The following is a 19,637-nucleotide window of genomic DNA, read 5'->3' as shown; positions in this document are numbered from 1 at the left end:
ATATATATTAGAAAGGGAACATTTACGCACGTACATCCAGGATTTATTTATTTGTGTTTTAATATATAATAGAAAGGAAACATTTTAAGAGGCTTATCATTGTACTGCTATGTTTTATAATAAGAACTCAAAGTTTTATTATTCTGTTACATTTTTATGATGACTGGGTGTATGTCACGGAGACACCAAAGCGACTTCATAGTACTATTGACCCCCGCACCTAACTGTAGTAGGTTTTACCGCTGTGTCTGCTAGTCTAAATGAAGGGCCTATTTCCCCCGGGTGGCCGCCCTCTGTTACTATCCGTGGGACGCGTCACGAACGTCGAGGTAGTGACGTCACGGTGGGCTAAGCCTGCCCCGTTTGTCTGTGAAGAAGACGGTCGGCCATTTTAGGTGCATCAGTCGTCATTTCACATCGCTTCAGTAGGACGGAAAGAGAACGTCTGGACTCACTTTCATCAAATTTCTCTTACAACTGTAGTGGAGAATTGCCTACTGCCTATGAACTGAAACTCAACTAATTCCAAAACTAAGTAGATCCTTGTGAAGTGACGCATAAGCCAGTAGCTTTCTAGTGTCGATAGTTTGAATTTTTGGGCACCTCCATGTTAGCTAAGGGTTAGAGAGAGGAAATGGCTGTGGAAAGCATGACTGTCCATCCAAACTCCCCAACTTCCAACCACGAACACAACAGTCTCCTGACTGACGAAAGGTCGAGTAATTCTACAATCATATTTCAATGAAACTATTTATTTGTCCTATGCCTTCTTTTTTTTTTTTTTTTTTTTTTTTTTAACACAAAAAGCCCCGGGATACCTTTTTCTTTTTTGTCAAAGAGGGATTAAACTCGCCTTTTCTGGAAAACGGGTAAAGAGGTAACGGACTTGTGCGTTGACACGACGGCGCCAACTGGGAGGCCAAATTAACGTCGGATATAACGTTTTCCCTTTATTTTATTACGTTATCCCACCCCGACGTTGAACCGGCTCAACGCGGACTGATAATGACGAGCAGAAAGAGCAGGCCAAGGCTCCTAAACACACTTTTCATTGACACGGCCGTCGACCACTTCGACAAATGCAAAAGCGGGTTGTTTTGAGTGCCGTAAACTAACGAACTAGTTCTATTTAAGTAGATAACATTATTTGGATGTCGAAAACAAAACTTGTAGGTTTAAGGTGGGCCAATTTCGGCGGCTATCCTAGCCACATTAGCTTCGTAACGGCTAACCGTTAAAATTATTTTTTTCTTTTTTTGTACTTTGTCGCTCGTCGTTCTCCACGTCACGTCGTTCTCCAAGTAACACTCTAAACGTTACCCACGTATATTTAACATTCTTTTAAACACTTTTTCTAACCCAACACGACACAAACGAGTTAATGTAAATTCTAGAACGAGCCAACTATCACAAACTTACTTCACCAGTGGCCAAAGTAGTTCTGTTGGTTACATTTAACCTGCCGAACATTCCCTAACTTTTAAGGATTTTATTATTTTTGCGACTTCATCTTCAACATTAACTTTATTTTTATTTTTTTTTATTTCCCCCACCCTGAGTTTGTGCTGTTTGTCTAACATGTCCAAATACTGTATGTACCAACGCTGTGTGTAAAATGTTTGCAAAGCATCCCAGAAGTAAAACACAAAAATCAGTTTGTAACTTATCCACCCAGTTCCCAGTTGGAAAATTGGTATAATATGTTAGTAAATCCAATTCCCAGCCCCCACAAATCCCTCCAGTGACCCCAAAGTGTTAGAGGGAGGACCTTTTAATGGTTGTGATTGCAAAATATGAAGAAGGCCTGTCACAGTAAGTATCCCCCCTTTTAATCATGGCCCTTCTCTAATGCCTCTTTAGCCATGGTGCGTTGTGCATAGAGAAGACACTTTTGCTTTGTTGGAGCGTACAAGCTCAGTCAGGGTGTGTTGTGGATTGGTAATTAGACATAATAGAGAGATGTGATGTTCTTTTATAGTAGCTAATCCAGAGATGCCATGAGAACCTTTTTGTCCAGTTGTTTGACAAATTGAACTCAGTCTCTTGGCAGGGTGCAGAAAAACCTGGTTAGGCTGTGTTTGCACTTAAGGGAGTGTGTGATGTGAGTAGGCCAGAGAGGTCATCGGCGTGTCTCTACAGTGAGTCACGGCAACCTTTCTTCATAATGGAGTCAAAATGCCCCAGCTTTAGGATAAACAAATTCCCTGTGAAAAGGTTGACAGTCAAGCTGTTTCTGCTGTCTAGACTGGCTTATAACTTGTCTACAAAGTATCTATAAAAACACACGACCAAGTCTTCAGTTAGAAATGTCTGATAGACCAACGGTGGTAAATGTGAGACAGTGCAATCAAATAGATGGTGTGAGCGTCAGTTGTCGGATGGTGACAATTACTTTCAACCCAACAAGGCAGGAGAAACCAGAGTTAAACTTTACACTTTGTGTAATAATACCCTTAAACAGACAAGGTGTCCCACCACTGTTACTGATCTTGTTGCTTACTTTGATATTTACATGTTGAATTTGTGCCTCCATTCTGGCAGAAAAATGTTGTCTTTAACATGGGCTGTTTATTTTGTGCCCAGTCAAGCAGATAATTTGACATTTTAAGTGCATGTGAGTACAGTAGAATACATGAAGTGTATGAAGTCTCGTATTCTTTGTGGAGCTGTGGTCATAAATGCTTAATTGTTAGTCCCTAATCTGCACCCCTTGTACACCAAGCACCAACCTGTGGTACATGAATATTATATGATCCATGTTAATTATAATGTGGGGTCCAGCATTGTCTTTCCCCTCGATGCAACATCACTGCTGGGGGTCGAATGTGTCCTGTGCTCAAATGTTGCTCACATTTAATACATATGTAATAGTTCCTAACATTGTTCCTAAAGAAGTTAACAGCACAATGTTGTTACCTGAGCCATCAACAGAAAGAATCAGGTGGGCAACCTACGGCGTGTGGGCCAAAAACGGTCGGTGACACCGTTTGATGTCAATGCGATTCTATAAATTGAACACCACTATAGTACTTGGAGGACTTTATCAAAACTGACAAGCAAAGGGACCCTGCTCTTGATTTAGGGATTTATACTTCCCTTTGAATGTTCTCATTTATCCAGGTCATTTCATTCTCAGGGCATTGAATCGATCGCAACTGGACTGTTCTGGTTGTCTTGGAAGACATTTCGCCTCTCATCCGAGCAGGCTTCATCAGTTAATTCAACAAGGCCTAGGACTATCTAAGCCTTGTTGCGTTCATGTTTAGAGTCATTGAATACTCAAAATCAGTGTTTCGCCACCTTTTTTGAAGAAAAATCTTGCGGAACACCGTTAAAAAAAAAAACAAATCACAAAAATAGATACATATATTAATGGATCATATAGTGAAAGATCAATTAAGTGTTCTGCTTGGCGTGACATTGCTGATGAACAAATAATTTAAGGACCCATTAAGTGAAATTGGATAATTTCCTGCAGCACACCTGAAGTTCTCGCATGGCACATTAATTTGCCACGGCATACTGGTTGGGAATCACTGTTCTATATTCAATGGTTGTGAGTCCCTGTGCATAATATTTCTTATAAAAACTGTGACTGACGAGATGAAATAGTTAAATGGGCTTTTCTACCTTCAAGGTACTCAAAGCGCTTCAACACTGTTTTCTCATTCACCTACTGATGACGCAGCATCACGCGCGACTGGGGGTTCAGTATCTTGCTCAGGGACACAGGGGCCAAAGATTGAACCCACAACCTTTGAGTTGGGAGATGACCACTACCACCTGAACCATGCCTCCCCCAAGTTGACATGCCTCCATGTTGTGTGCATACAGGCCAGAGGATGGCGAGCTGGAGGAGGGTGAGCTGGAGGATGACGGCGGCGAGGTGGAGATGGGAGGCGCGTCTGTTGAAGGAGGAGGCGCAGCGGTGGGAGAGGAAACATGTGGCGGTGACGGCGGCGCAGCAGGGGATGCTGGCGGCAGTGGTGGCGGCGAGCGTCCTCCTCGAAGCCGGGAGCGTCATGCCAGCAGCAACTCGGACGAGGAACGCTCACACCGGCGCAAGCGCAAGAGGAAGAAAGAGAGGGAACGTGAGCGGGAGAAGAGGCGCGCCAAGAAGAAACGCAAGTCCAAGCACAAAGTAAGAATAAAGCTCAACTTCCAGCTGTTCCGGGGCATTCGCATACCAATTTTTTGTATCTTAGCAGATTTTTAAAATGTGAGAGACAACACACTTGACAAGTGAAAAATCATGTGTTTTCATCCTGCTTTTATAGTGTGTAATGTACTCTAGATAAGTGATTCTCAACTGGTGGGTTGGGACCCAAAAGTGTGTTGTGGAGCCATTTTGGTAGGTTCTGGGCAGGTGGTAAACCAATGTTCTAGATCAGTGGTTCTCAACTTTGAAAAATATGTTAGCTTTATTAAGTACTCTAAATCAGTGTTTCTCCACCTTTATTGAGCCAAGGCACATATTTATTACATACATCTCACGGCACACCACCAAACAAAAATATCACAAAGTTTGCATTGAAATAATAATGATCTCGTCTCAGTTTACTAACAAATATATATGTAGTGTCAAATCTGGACATTTAGTTTAACACAAAGCTGACATGGTATACTTGCAGGAATTGAAGATGTGCAGAGTTCTTAAATGATATTTTTTGGATTAATAAATTGAAACTGAAATTTTTTTGCAACATGAAATTATCATGTTGCAAAAAAATTTGTAATTGGTCTAAAAAAAATCTTATTACAGTAAATGCATCTTTGTTTATGTACGCCAGCACCGTATTGTTCTGCCTGTCCCAGGCAGAACAATTAAAAGCTCTTCCACTAGATGGCAGAAGGCACAATTAACCAGTGGATCCACCTGTTGCCTTTAACGCAACAGAATACAGTAAAAGCTTTGTGTTTGACTGAACAAGCCCAGATTTTACACATAGTAAATTTGTGAGTAAATTGAGATGAGATTTTCATTATTTCAGTATGTATACTTTTAGTGACTTGTTTGTTTGTTTTTGTGATTATTTTTTCCTTTCTAATTTATGTGCCTTGGCTCAATAAAGTTTGGGAAACTGCTCCAGATTACCACCATAGTACACCACACACACAGACTGTCTGCCGTAGCAACCCTGATTTATGAAAGGCAACATGGCGCCACAGGGTACCCGGATTGACAAAAAAATACGACGACGACGAAAGAGTAGTAGTAGTATTAGGAAAAATAGAAGCTAGCCTCACTGTCTGATAACTGCATTGGGGTGGGGCTAATTGGTCAGCATCATCTTTAGAAACATGCCATGATTGGATTTTGGCCAACTTTGATCAGAAATGGGAGAAAATACTAAAATTGGGCATGATGTCTATGTCTGTACTGTGCTTTAACTGTAATAGTTTCTCCTGCAGCGTCATGCCTCCTCTGATGACGACTTCTCGGACTTCAGCGACGATTCCGACTACTCTCCCAGTGAGAAGAGGAAGTACAGAGAGTACAGCCCCCAGTACCCACCCACCGTAAGTCAACGATAAACACACACAAAGCGTTGCATGCACAACACTTTCTTCACATGATCGGTCGCTCCCTCCTGTAGTCTCATGGCGGTTACAGCGGCCCTAAGAAGGGAGGCTACATGAAGATGGACAAGCAGGGCTACGGCGGCTACGACGACTACGAGGAGGACAACTACGAGGGCGAGGAGGAGCAGGACATGGGCGGCGAGGAGTACGACGACTTCACCAAGGAGCTCCACATGTACCGCAAGGCCAAGGAGGGGGGACGTGGAGGACGAGGTGGGTGTGATGGGAATCATAACTCTTACATCACATGACAAATCAAGTTTAAAAGTGCTAGTAGATAAATTAGGTTGAAGAGTTTATTTCAGTAGTTCAATTCATAAAGTAAAAACTCATGTAACGTCTTGAAACACACAGGAAAATATTTTCCATCTAATTTATATGTTAAAAAAATATATTATTATCTAAAATTAAAATGTTTGAATTTGCTAACATATACACATACATACTAAATATATACTATTTAATATATTTAACCCACCAAGAGTCAAGTTGACTTAAAGGAGGCATAGATTTTTGTTTTGCACTAAATATTGACTGAAATGTTGGCCATCGTGTTGTGGTGTGTTCATTTTTGTTTTAGCTTGATAATTAAACATGCAGCGGGTCACGGTAACCAATGAACATTTCTGGCAAACATAACAGAGAAAGGTTAAAAGAGTTGTTTCCAAAAGGATATTTATTTATTTATTTGCATTTTAGCATAACAGAGATTGGAGTGAGTTAACATTTATCTTAATAAACTAGCTAGAACTAGTTTAGCTCCAATTGTTGATCCAGCATGACTAAAGGCTGTTGCTTGCAGGCTGTAAATTGTCACAAAACATCTTTCTTTAATATTGAAATGTAATATTGAGCCCATATTGCCTACCACTAGAGGATAAGAGCTCTCAAATTTGATTGATGTGGCCTTGAAAAGTTTACCATTTGGCTTCCTTAAACCTGCAGGAAGCCCTGATATCTGTTCTGTATTTTAGCATTTTTATAAACTGTATAGCAAATGGATGAATGGAACTACAACTATATTTCATATGATCTCTTATGAACCATGAGGTTGAAAATGTGAGGATGGTAGTTAAAATCCACATCCAGACACTTTTAAGTGTTTGCATTCTTTGAAGGTGGCTCAGTGATGTCCATTCATCCATCCATTTTCTTCCACTTATCTGAGGTCGGGTCTCAGGGGCAGTAGCTTTAGCAAGGAAGCCCAGACTTCCCTCTCCCCAGCCACTTCATCCAGCTCTTCCGGGGGGATCCCGAGATGTTCCCAGGCCAGTCGGGAGACATAGTCTCTCCAGCCTATCCTGGGTTGTCCCCGTGGTCTCCTCCCGGTGGGACAAGCCTGAAACACTTCACCAGGGAGGCGTCCAGGAATCTGCTGCTGAACAAGGCTGAAGATTTTGTTTTATGTTGATGAGCTGAAGTCACATTCTAGAGACATTGTTATTATTGATGTTAAGTGTATATTGTCCTGTTCCTGCAGGGGGCCGCGGTCGCATGAGGAACATGAGGGGCCGTGGTGGAATGAGGGGCGGGCGGCGAGGAGGACGAGGAGGCAGCCGAGGAAGAGGAGGACGAGGTGGAAAGATGGGAGACGATGATGGTGATGGTTATGGGGAAGACATGGAGGCGAGTGCTCTAGACGTACGTCTCTTTTATTGTGGTTGAAAGGAAGGCGTTCATGTTTGTTTCTCTCCAGTATGAAGACGACTACGACAACATGGGGGAAGATGACTACGATGACTATCAGTACAAGAAGTCCAAAGACAGAGGAAGAGGTAAATCCTTTGGTCCTGTGGAAGCCAGTTAGCAGTCTTTTTTTAATTTTATTTTTTTCATTTCCTGCCCTGAACATGTCTGGTTTGGACTCCAGGCAGAGGCGGCCGCGGAAGAGGTCGAGGCAAAGGAGGACGAGGCATGATTAGAGGCAAAATGAGAAGCCGAGGACGAGGGCGAGGGGACATGGGCCACGACGACGACAACAACGGAGACATGGACAATGGGGTATTGTCTCTATTTGCTTGTTGTACCTAATGATGTGGTCAATGTACCACAGCTTTGTTTCCACTCTTTTTTAGTGCTTGGTGCTACAAATACAATGCATCATTGTCTTTCACTATAAAATAATTACAATTTGTTTTAATGGAATGTCTCGCAACTTTTATTGAGCCAGGGCAAATATTTTACATCAGAAAACTCTCTCAGCACACTTCCAAACAAAAATGTCAAAAAAAGAATATAGATTGAAATAACAAAGACCTCATCTGAATTTAGTCACAAATTTACTTACTCAGTGTGAAATTTGTGCCTGTTTGATTGAGTGCAAAGCTATTATTCTGTTGTATGAATGGGAGCAGGTAGATACATGCACAATTTAATTGTTCTGCCTGTCACTATACGTTGCTGGCATTGATAGATGTAGCAAATAAATGATGATTTTCTGACCAATTAAGTGAAACCCACCTGATCTCTCACAGCACCCTGTGTTGTGGCACAGTGGTTAGGAATCATTACTACAATATTTGGTGTGTATGTGCTTTGATATGTATTTTAGGGGTCCCAAACACACGACCCAAAACTCACTCAGTATCACACCTCAAAAGTTTGGGAGGGGGTGAGTCTCAGACAACAGTTTTCCCGATCAACATGAATTTGGGTGGACATTTTCATCATAACAGGAGGCACAAAAAAGTCTCAAGGACCCATTGATGAAACAGGAAGTTGGCAATTTAGTTTAAAGCAGCAATGTGGGGCAAAGTCGAGGGCTCGTACCTTGCCGGACTTTGACTAGGGAATTTGCCCAAAGGAGCCCCCAATCCGAAGCAGGTATACTAGACAGATGGGCGATGCTAAATTGCCAGTATAGACAAAGCATGGCTTCAAAGTTTGATCATTCTGAGGAGTTGCCATAAAAGAGGTGGTGTGAGGGCCCTTCATTGCTGCTTGTAGCTTTAAGGTATTTGTTCTCTTACTTGGGTTTCTTGATGGGTTGTCCTTGCGTGTGTGTTTGTATTTGTATTTTTTAAGGATGGTGGAGGGGATGTTGGAACAGGAACTGGCAAGAGAAATCACAATGAGAAGTACCAGGATAAGAAAGGAAAAGCCATTTGCAAATACTACATTGAAGGCAGATGCACCTGGGTGAGCCAAGAACAATATTTGTTCCTCTTAGTGCTTTTGTAATCAAATATTTCTGATTGAGTAGTATTATTTATACTTCCTGTTTCGGCCACTAGGGGGACCACTGCAACTTTAGCCATGACATTGAGTTGCCCAAGAAGAAGGAGCTGTGCAAGTTTTACATCACTGGCTACTGTGCTCGAGCTGACCACTGCCCTTATATGCATGATATCCTTTCACCGCTGTTAAAAACGTTGGATGTCACACGACTGTAAAATTTGTGCGTTACCTCCTTAATGACGTCATCACGTGAATTCCCCTGCAAGCTGTTCCACACCACGGGCAACTGCGTCAATGGTGACGAGTGCATGTTTTCCCACGACAACCTCAACGACGACACCCAGGAGCTGCTTAACAAGGTCTGACCCCATGTGCGCAAATAACTTTTTTTTTAAGATTACAGTGAACCCCCACTATTGTGGCATATGAAAATCGGCAAGTAATTGACACCTCCCCTAATAAGGATTTTAATTGTCTGCATGCCACAAGAGGGCAGCAAAGAATCCCTTTTGATTAAATGAAGTGCCTCAACTAACTTAAACATAGTTCCTTGGGACCAAGATGGTGGTAAAGCAATACTTTAGTCTAATGAAGCTTCTCAACTTACTCATTGCAACCCAGATGCCACAAGATTGTAGCAAAGCAATGCATTTATTTATAGCACAAAATAGTAAATAGGTAAGTTTTTCACTGAGTAGAGGAGGATAGGTTCCCCCAAAAATCCAAATATGTAAATTTGGGAATGCCTAACTGCATATGCGGGGCTTCTCTATAAAGACCAAACATGTATGTAGGCAAATTCATTTATTTTTGGTGTTGACTGGAAACAAATGTTTGAATTTGCTAACATATACACTCCTTGGTTTACAACAATGTTCAGATGTCAAACCCAAAATTTTTCAGTCTACAGCACAACTAGAGATATTGGACTCGCTGTTCCAATACTTGTGGAGGGGAGATGAACTAATAATATTTTCAATTTTTTTCAGATGCTGGCTGAGGATGCAGAGGCTGGGGCAGAGGACGAGAAGGAGGTGGAGGAGCTGAAGAAGCAGGGGATCAACCCTCTCCCCAAACCTCCGCCCGGAGTGGGCCTACTGCCCACTCCTCCGCGCCCGGTACCGGTTGAAGCCAATGTCGGGGCAGGGGATTTTGGAGGCCCCGCAGCCGGTGACTTTGGGGGCGTCCCAGCTGCCAATCAGGCACCCATCGCCAACAAAGCTTCCCCCAGTGGGTCTGGAATGGCTCCCTCGCCGAACTCCTGCGCTGGTGGTCCTCCTGTTCAAAATCCAGAGGGAGCTCCTTATGCACAAGGGCCACCCTTGAATCCCAGTGGGCCCTCCCCTCACATGGGCCCCCCGCCTGCTGGTGGTGGAGGGGGAGGCGGGAAGAAGATCCCCTCCTTGTTTGAGATCAAAGTGCAGCCAACCGGACAGCTGGCTCATAAACTGGCTGTTAAGTAAGTCCACACAAATTTACTTCATTTGAAAGGAGATGTATTATATATGTATGCAGGCGAGGCTCCTTGTGGGGTTGACAGCAGAGAAATCAGGGTGGTAAACTTCTCAAGCTGATGCAGAGAGAGGTCTTGATAACTGTTAGCAGTGGGGAAAGTTAGCAGCTTAACACCCTATTTCTTGTCTTGCTGAAATTGGCCTGTTCTGAGATGGAGCCCCTGTTTTATGCAAGTGAGGCACTGCTCATCCTACCCCATCTATGTCAGGACTAATGGGTAGATTTTGTGACCATAACAACTGGGGTCCAACTCACAATTGGAGCCCAGAATCTAAAAAAAGCAAACTGCGAAGTACATGTGAGTTCCACAAAGACAGTATACGTTTTATTTTCACTCGTGGAGGCAGCACTTCATCACCAAGCTGCCAAATTTCACACTATAAATAAAGTTGATTTGAGTTGATCACTTTTTGCATAAATTCATGTATGTGGCATATGCGGCGAACACAAAGCCAAACACAAACACCCTCCTTCGCTAGTGTGTGTTGCTCGGTTCAGAAGCAACTCTTTTAGCAAATGCTATTTTGTGTATCCAACAAAACTCAATGCAGCGCTGCTTGCCTTTTGGCTTTGATGCAGTGTTTCACTCCTCTATATCTAGACAGCAAGTACATGGCGTTCGCATAAAGCCGCTAATTTCACCACTTAAAAGTGGATCTGCAACTTTGCCCTGCCTAGCAGACAAGTCATGGGTAGAGAAATATGGTGTGGGTGCGGTAATTATGTAAATTAGACAAATTATCCATGAATTGGAGACTCTAAATTGCCCGTAGGCATGACTGTGAGTGCGAATGGTTGTTTGTTCCTATGTGCCTTGCGATTGGCTGGCAACCAGTTCAGGGTGTACCCCGCCTCCTGCCCGATGACAGCTGGGATAAGCTCCAGCACGCCCGCGACCCTAGTGAGGAGAAGCGGCTCAGAAAATGGATGGATGGATGGATGGACAAATTATCACAACACAGTTTGTCAAAATTCAGAATTGCTCACTCACAGACACATTTTCAGAAATAGGCAGATTACTAAAAAATTACTTGATTAATTTCACGCTTGATGGGTGGGCAGGCACTCCATACACGCAATTACATACATTGTATACAACAAGCAAGCAATAGTCAATTTTCCATAAAATGTCCCCCTTTACATTGTTTGAGCATTGTTTTTCATTCGCTAATGGCTTCCCTTGCCTTCAGAAGCCAGGGACCTGGTAACAACCAGGCAGCAACCGCAGCACCTGGCGCACCGGGGGCGCCCCCGACATGCTTCCCCTCCGAGAACATGGGGACATTCGCGTCTGGCGATTGCCCTCCGCACGGAGGCGCCTTGCAGCCTCAGGGCGGCGGAAACTACTTCAACACCTTCTTCAATCAAGATGGAACGAAGATGGAAGGAGTGGTGGAAGAGGGTGAGAATAATCAAAAATAATTTTTATGGTTTCACTTATGGATAGGCCTTCAATGATCTGAATTTTATCTGATTTGTCTTTTTTTTTTCCACAAAAATCCCATTTACAATTTTAATCTAGTTTGTCTCCCTTATATAGACAGCAAATGACATTAATAAAAAAAGTTTTTTTTACTAGAAACAAGTTATGAAATTTTTATTTTATTTATTTTTTTCTTCAAAGTTTCTCCCCCCCAAGTATTAACATGCATCAATTTCCGCTGTAAGGCCTAGGCCTGGTTAGAGTGAGGTTTCCTTTGATGAGGTCTCATGTGGCCGTCTTCCCCTAGGTGACAACTACCAAGCAGGTGCTGGCAAGTTAAGCAGCCAGGAGGACGCCACCAACGGAGCCAGTCAGGGAGGATTATCCGTTTCGGACCTCCTCCCTCCTGCACAGCGCGTCCTCTTCATGAGGATCCAACAGAAGCAACAAGAGGAGGAGGAGCGAGCCCGCCGCATTGATGGCGGCACAGAGAAGAGCAGAGACACTGAGGGTAAACATCTGACAACACTTACCGTCCATTTTCTAGGACATTTATACTGTTCTGGTTCCAAAGGAAGCAGTAGTCTATCCTCCAATATGCCAATAAGGCGTACACTAAGGGCTGTTAACCTGTCAATCACAGAACTGACATAGGCCAACCTTCCCCAAATCAGTGCATTTTTCTACGGGTGGGTGATTGATTAATTGGAGTTTATTTGTCAGGAGAATTTTTCTTTTATTAATGTTGCGACTTCAGTTGAACAAAGCGCGTGAAGGGTGTTGTTTATGGGTCATTTTCATAAAATGTGATCAATAACGGTAAAGACACTTAAAAAAATCTGACTTAGCACTTTTTTTAAGCCGCCTTGGTTTTCCATGAGGTAATTGTCTCCTACGCTGAAACAGCCACACTTAAAGTCCTATTTTCAAAAAGTTACTGATAATTACAAATTTTAGGTATTCATAGTAAAGGGAATCCTGTTTGACAGACAAAATGGTGGTGGCCCATTGAAATACACTTTTTATAACGGTAAAGACAAACAGCTTCATAAAAATTGTGTGCGTTGAACAATTAACATGTGTTGCCCTTAAAATTCTACAGATGCAAGTGCATAAATGATCCGAACTACTCGTAAAACCCATTACACTCGTGTCTTTATACGATCGTAATAACAGTAAAGACATTCAATAGTTCAGACACTTTCGCAAATCCATACATACTGACTCATATCTCAGAAATAAAACCATTTGTTTTGCTGTCTGCTACTGTGTGAACGCAAAATGGATGCCTCTGCCTGGCACTTCAGCTCACAGATCCCTCTGGTGTATTGCAACAACATAATGAGGCTCTCGCCAGTGGCATTAATAACGGTTAAGACAGCTTGCATGTCAAAGCACTGTTTGTAAAGAACCAAAAAAAGGTACACTGAAGACACAAAATGCATTTGTGTTAGTTTTCATTTAAAAGGCATATTAATCATCCATCCATCCATTTTCTGAGCCGCTTATCCTCACAAGGGTCGCGGGAGTGCTGGAGCCTATCCCAGCTATCATCGGGCAGGAGGTGGGGTACACCCTGGACCGGTTGCCAGCCAATCGCAGGGCACATAGAAACAAACAACCGTCTGCACTCACATTCAAACCTACGGGCAATTTAGAGTCTTCAATCAACCTACCATGCATGTTTTTGGGATGTGGGAGGAAACCGGATTGCACGGAGAAAACCCACGCAGGCACGGGGAGAACATGCAAACTCCACACAGGCGGGGCCGGGGATTGAACCCCGGTCCTCAGAACTGTGAGACAGACGCTCTTACCAGTCGTTCAGATCAAAAAATTTAATTAGCATCTGAAAACATGTTTAAAATCATGAAACTTCATTTTGTTCACCAAAATACTAAAGACATTTTGACATTAAAAGTGTGAAAAATATTACTTGAGAATATTCTTTTTCTTAGCAACAATTATGACCTTTTGATGGAAAAAGACTGCCAATAATTCAAATAATCATGTCAGCAAAATTAATTGATTTTTACAAAGATATTCGGTGGGTCATGTCTTTACCATTATTGATCAAATTATATGAAAATGACCCTTAATACATATTTTTATCAAGATACTTTTTTTCCATGAAGAAAAGCTTATTTTCACATTATCATCTAAGAAAAAAATGTGTTGTGCAGCAGGGATAGGCTCCAGCACCCCGTGACGCTTGTAAGGATAGATGGTGTAGAAGATGGATGGATGGTACCTTGATTTACGAGTGCACAAACTTACTAGTTTTCTGAATTTGAGGTACGAGTATCAGGTACGCTGCCACCAGATGGCGGCAACGGATTTCGCAACATCCACCAAGGTCCCTTACGAGCTCAGTGGTGGAACGAATTAACCTCTTAACTTGTGTGGAAGTTGATGCAAGTTAATGCTAAAAAAACAGTTTCAAAGCTTGTTTGGGATCAGGAAAATACGCAAATCCCAGAAGGGGAAAAAAAAGAAAAATGTATTTTGAATACCGTCATTCTCATTTGCTTTTTATGTAAGTGAAGGGGAAAAAAATCAATTAAAATAAAAAATCCGATTTTTGTGAAAACATTTTTTGACTTTATTCTAACATAACCCAACCCTACAATCGGCAACTTTCCGGATGTCTGATGGATCCCGTTGTTTTCAGGTGACTCTGGCAACTGGTATTCCAGCGAGGATGAGGACGGTGGCGGCAGCGTAACGTCCATCCTGAAGACGCTCCGCCAGCAGACACAGGCTCCTTCAAAGTCGGAGGCGCCGAGCGACCCGCGGCTCCAGAAGGCCACAAACCCCACGGCTCGGCCCGCCGACCCGCGCCTGGCTCGCGACCCACGTCTGGCCCGCGCTGTCGAACCCGACCTGGTACCACCTGCGTCTTCATCGGGTCCACCGGCAGACCCGCGGTTAGCCCGACTGGCTGCCGCATCGGCTGCGTCCGCTGCCCCCAAAGCAGAGCCCCCTCTGATCTACAAACCGCCGCCCCTCACAGCGCCGGCAGCGGAGGAAGAGGAGACGGAGCGAGTCCTGCGAGACAAGCCGGTCCCGATCCCTCTGGACCCCCTTATGGGAATGGCCCTGAGGGACCCCCGCTCCCAGCTGCAGCAATTCAGCCACATCAAGAAGGACATCGTTCTCCACATGCCCGCTTTCTCAAAAACCATAACCTGGTCTCCCGAGGACCTTCTCCCACTCCCCCTCCCCAAGCAGGACCTCCTTCCTCTCCCCCCAGGCATTCCTCTGGTGCCCTCCCTCGACCCACGTTTGTCCCGCGTTGTCCACCCCCCCTCGCTGTCTCCTCCCGTAGCAGCTCCCCCCTCTTCGGACCCCCCAGCTCCCTCGTCATCCTCCTCGCTCCCAGACTTTGAGCTGCTGTCTCGCATCCTGAAGACTGTAAGCTCCAGCCCTTCCCAATCTTCGTCCCCTCCCCTGGTGCCCACTCCTGCTCCCCCTATGGTGCTGCTGAGTCAACCTCACTCTCTTCCACCCTCCCCCGTGGAAAAACCTGTTGATCCCCGCATGGCACGGAAGGGCCCCACGGACCCCCGCCTCCAGCAGAAGTCGGCCCTCAAGCAGCCATCTGAACCTCTGCCACCCCCACCTGAATCCTCTTCCTCTACGGGGTCCACATCCGGATCCCCGCCATCCACCATCGCCCCCTACGATCCAAGGCTTCTCTCCTCTGGTGGGGCTGGACGCAGTGCGGCACCCAGCACACCAGGGGGCGCAAATGTACTGAGCAGCATCAGTCTGTATGACCCTCGGACTAACAAACCAGGAAGCCCTGGTACCGCCGGCGGCCCTAACAACTCCCCCAACTCGGAATCCCGACTTGGCGAGCCCTCCGCGAGCAAAACCAAACCCAAGGAGCCCTTGTTTGTCCGCAAATCTGCGCTGGACCAACCAGAGCCAGAGAAGAGTGGGGAGCAAGGCACGGACCGATACAACAGCTACAACAGACCACGACCCAAACCTGCGCCTTCGCCCAACTCTGCTGCCCAGGGGGGGCCTCCCGCCGGGGGTCCCCCCACTCCTGGAGCCCCGGCAGAACAGGCGCCCGCCGGCGTCCACAACCTGCCCGTGTCCACCCTCTTTGGTGTGGTAAAGCAGGCGGCCAAGCCTGGTGGGACCAGTAGTCCATTTGGCGGGAACAGTCCAGCTCAGGCTGAGCAGCCAACCACAGAGCAGGACAATGGGTCACTCAAGGACGTTTTCAAGGGCTTCGATCCCACAGCCTCGCCCTTCTGCCAGTGACAGCGGTCAACTCCTGACATGTTGTTGATTCAGCATGGACGCACACCATGAGTGTGAAAGACTTTTTGGGATGTGGGAGAGTTAAATGTTTATTTTAAACAGAGGAATTGTTGTACAAGTGTGGACAGAACAGACAGCGTTTTAGCATTCACTCATTACCTCACCCATCTCACCTCCAACCAACGCATAGAATACTGTTGGAATATTCATTTTCATGATTTGTGTTATGTTATGATTAACTCAGCAGCACCACTGCCTGTTTGTTTCCTTTTTTGAATATTTATTTTTCTACTACCATGCACTGTCCCGCCAGGGAGGGTCCAGTTTTTAATGTCTGTCACCTTAGCAGTTTCATTAAGGTAGTCCCTTCTTCTTGCTACCCTCCACTACTGTTGCTCCTTTTGCTGAGGAAGAGAAATCAGTAGTTTCAGAGTGGGAGTGTCCATGTTGCGTCTCTTGGCGTTCTTGATGGCGGCGTGACAATCACAAACCTTTTACCGCTGCTCATCATTGAGAATTCGATGAAGTTCTCTCCGGAGATAGGAGCTTTGAGACCATCTCCATCAGACAGGACCCTCTTTTGTAAACAATGTTTCTTTTAATTTATTTTTATACTTAAAATTTACTTCTACATACTCAGCATTTGTTGTTTTATCACAGTTTTTTTTTTTTTTTTTTTATCAGTTTCTGTCATTCAATGCACAATTTCTTTCCCCTTTTGGGCTTTGTAAATCTGCTTTTTTTTTTTTTTTTGTGCAATAACCACAATATCCATTTGAGCCGCATCTTGTCTATTATAATGGAGGGGTGGACTTTTCTAACTGTACACTATAGGTGAGTATTTGAATAAAGACACCAACCAGATCTAAAGCAGCTCCCTGTTTCTCAGTTTCATTCATTAATTAATGGTCAGACAGAGGTACAGTCCCCTACAAAAGTATTGGAACGGCAAGGTCACTTCCTTTGTTTTTGTTGTATACTGAAGAAATTTGGCTTTCAGATCAAAAGATGAATTTTATGAAAAAAACTTAAGAATTCCGTCTTTTATTTCATGGTATTTACATCTAGATGTATTAAACAACTCAGGACAGAGCACCTTTTGTTTGAAGCCACCAACTTTTCAAGTGAGCACAGGTTTTGAAAGACATTAACAAAGGCGACCGGTTCAGGATGTACCCCGCCTCTCGCCCAAGATAGCTGGAATAGGCTCCAGCATGCCCGCGACCCTAGTGAGGATAAGCAGTATGGACAATGGATGGATTTGGTGGCATAACCCTTACTTGCAATAACTGCATCAAGCCTGCGACCCATGGACTTCACCAAACTGTCGCATTCTTCATTTGAAATGCTTTTCCAGGCCTTTACTGCAGCCTCTTTCAGTTGTTGTTTGTTTCTGGGGGTTTCTCCCTTGAGTCTCCTCTTCAGGAGGTAAAATGCATGCTCTATTGGGTGAAGGTCCGGTGATTGACTTGGCCAGTCTAAGACCTTCCACTTTTTCCACCAAATGAAGTCCTTTATTGTCTTATCAGTGTTTTGGGTCATTGTTGCATAATGAAGCTTCTCCCGATTAGTTTGGATGCATTTTTCTGTAAATTTCCAGACAAAATGGTTTTGTAGACTTTAGAATTCATTTTGGTGCTACCATCATGAGTTACATCATCAATAAAGACCAGTGAGCCCGTTCCAGAAGCAGCCATGCAAGCCCAAGCTATGACATTACCTCCACAATGCTTCACAGATGAGCTTGTGTTTTGGATCACAAGCAGATCCTTTATTTCTCCATACTTTGGCCTTTCCATCACTTTGTTAGAGGTTAATCTTGGTCTCTTCAGTCCATAAAACTTTGTTGCAAAACCTTTGTGGCTCATCTCTATGCTTATTTGCAAAATCCATTCTGGCCTTCCGGTTCTTTTTGCTGATGAGTGGTTTCCATCTTGTGGTATGGCCTGTATATTTCTCCTCTCAAAGTCTTCGAACAGTGGATTGTGATACCTTCATCCCTGCCCTGTGGAGGTTGGCAGTGATGTCACTGACCGTTGTCTTTGGGTGTTTCTTTACAGCTCTCACAATGTTTCTGTCATCAACTCCTGTTGATACCCTTGGTCGACCTGTTCGATGTCTTGCTCAGCACACCAGTGGTTTCTTTCTTTTTCAGGACATTCCAAATTGTTGTATCGGATATGCCCAATGTTTGTGCAATAGCTCTGATCAATTTTCCATCTTCTCTTTGTTTGCTTAACAGCAAATGCAGTTTTCACAGGTGAAACCCAAAGCCCAAAACAAGCAGTAATGTTTAAGCAGTCAATCTAAATGGCAACACCGGAGCAACTAGAAACACGCATCAGTCACATGTTCCAATAGGTTTGCTCACTTGAAAAGTTGGTGGCTTCCAACAAAAGGTGCTCTGTCCTGAGTTGTTTTAACACATCTAGATGTAAATACCATGAAATAAAAGCTGGAATTCTGAAGTTTTCCCTCATATTCATCTTTTGATCTGAAATCCAAATGTCTTCAGGATACAACAGAAACAAAGGAATTGACTTTGCCGTTCCAATAACTTTGGAGGGAACTGTATTTCTCATTTCTTGTGCTTGTAACGTGTTGCGTTCTGAATGCTGAATCATTTTCGACAGGCACCTTTGAGGGTCTGTGTTCCTGCCGGCGGCGTGCGGCCAACTTCCCATTCTCACTCCAATCCCTCGCTGTTGCTTCCTGTTCGCCGCCCCATCCTGGTCGGGCCGGCTCCAGTGGGACCGGTGAGTGCACCTCGGAGATTTCCTCTTGCTGCGCCACACCTCCTCCTCAAAAACAGTACGTATACTCACTGGCCGTAACATTAGGTAATTCAATTCAGAATAATCAACCTAAGCTGACTTTTGACGAGAAGTGGGGATACACCCTGGACTGGCTACCAGCCAATGGCCGGGCACATATAGACAAGCAACAATTTAAGAGTCCGCAATTAACCTATGCTGGCTTTTGGCGTGGTAAGTGGGATGCAGCATGGACTGCTATGGTATATATGAATTTCACTGTTTTCACTTTGTCCTGAAATAGTTTTCCACCATGGGCAAGTTAATTGACATGCAGCTTTCCACCCCAGGTCACTTCATTAGGTACACTCTCCAGGTGTATTAAACATTCTGCTTTTATAAAGATAATGCTCACTGCTATACTTTGGTCCCTTTACAAATGTAAAATACATGCTTGCTCAAACACATTTTTGGAACAATATTTAAAAAAAATACTGTTCTAGTACAATTTATGTTGTCAGTGGATTGCGAATATAAATATAACACTACTAAAGATTATGAATTCTGCGCAGGGAACTCATTTACACCAAGACATCACTTTTTGATTGATCCGAGAAACTTCGGGCTATTTGCTACTGTTTTGGTTAGCCACAATATTCCAGTGTTTTCAGAAGTCAACTCTTTGTCGACCTGTGAACAATAGTGTCTGTGAGCTGAAACGGCACAAATAACGCGGTTTGTCTGAAGAATCACACTTTTTTTTTTGGTCTGATTTTTATGTGACACTGAAGTTGCACTACTGTGTTGGTGTGTTGTCTTTGATGGCTAATCTTCTTAGCTGCCGCTACCTGCCTGGAGTCTGTGCATATATATATTTAGTACATGTGATCCTCTTAAACCTTTGGCCGGGA

The 19,637-nt window shown here is 44.0% G+C and overlaps 1 protein-coding gene across 3 annotated transcripts; it reads left to right on the top strand.

Moving 5' to 3' along the window:
* The first annotated feature begins 361 nt into the window (after positions 1–361).
* Positions 362–18,740, top strand: zc3h4 (zinc finger CCCH-type containing 4). 3 transcript variants are annotated; one of them, XR_009789682.1, is made up of 15 exons: positions 362–714; positions 3,835–4,141; positions 5,413–5,520; positions 5,598–5,796; positions 7,064–7,209; positions 7,280–7,358; positions 7,454–7,584; positions 8,608–8,721; positions 8,817–8,928; positions 9,010–9,119; positions 9,750–10,219; positions 11,469–11,677; positions 12,006–12,209; positions 14,370–16,807; positions 18,607–18,740. XR_009789682.1 is itself a non-coding variant. In XM_061781639.1 (14 exons), the coding sequence occupies exons 1-14, from the start codon at positions 635–637 to the stop codon at positions 15,971–15,973; spliced, it is 3,876 nt and encodes a 1,291-aa protein (XP_061637623.1). In that variant the 5' UTR covers positions 362–634; the 3' UTR covers positions 15,974–16,846. The 3 variants fall into 3 exon arrangements, 1 of the variants encoding a protein (XP_061637623.1); XR_009789681.1 differs by having other exon boundaries at positions 11,466–11,677; XM_061781639.1 differs by lacking the exon at positions 18,607–18,740 and having other exon boundaries at positions 11,466–11,677; positions 14,370–16,846.
* Positions 18,741–19,637: the final 897 nt, after the last annotated feature.

The sequence above is a fragment of the Phyllopteryx taeniolatus genome, chromosome 8 (genome assembly GCF_024500385.1).
Source record: "Phyllopteryx taeniolatus isolate TA_2022b chromosome 8, UOR_Ptae_1.2, whole genome shotgun sequence".
In the NCBI taxonomy this organism is placed as follows: domain Eukaryota; kingdom Metazoa; phylum Chordata; class Actinopteri; order Syngnathiformes; family Syngnathidae; genus Phyllopteryx; species Phyllopteryx taeniolatus.
Note: the sequence above shows the minus strand (reverse complement) of the source record. Positions and strands in the feature narration are given on the sequence as shown.

Excerpts from the sequence above, each read along its gene's own strand:
- zc3h4 (XM_061781639.1), top strand. The coding sequence starts at position 635 with ATGGCTGTGGAAAGCATGACTGTCCATCCAAACTCCCCAACTTCCAAC. Across the intron at positions 7,210-7,279 it reads GTTATGGGGAAGACATGGAG|TATGAAGACGACTACGACAA; the intron begins GCGAGTGCTCTA and ends GTTTCTCTCCAG. Across the intron at positions 8,929-9,009 it reads CCACTGCCCTTATATGCATG|GTGAATTCCCCTGCAAGCTG; the intron begins ATATCCTTTCAC and ends TGACGTCATCAC.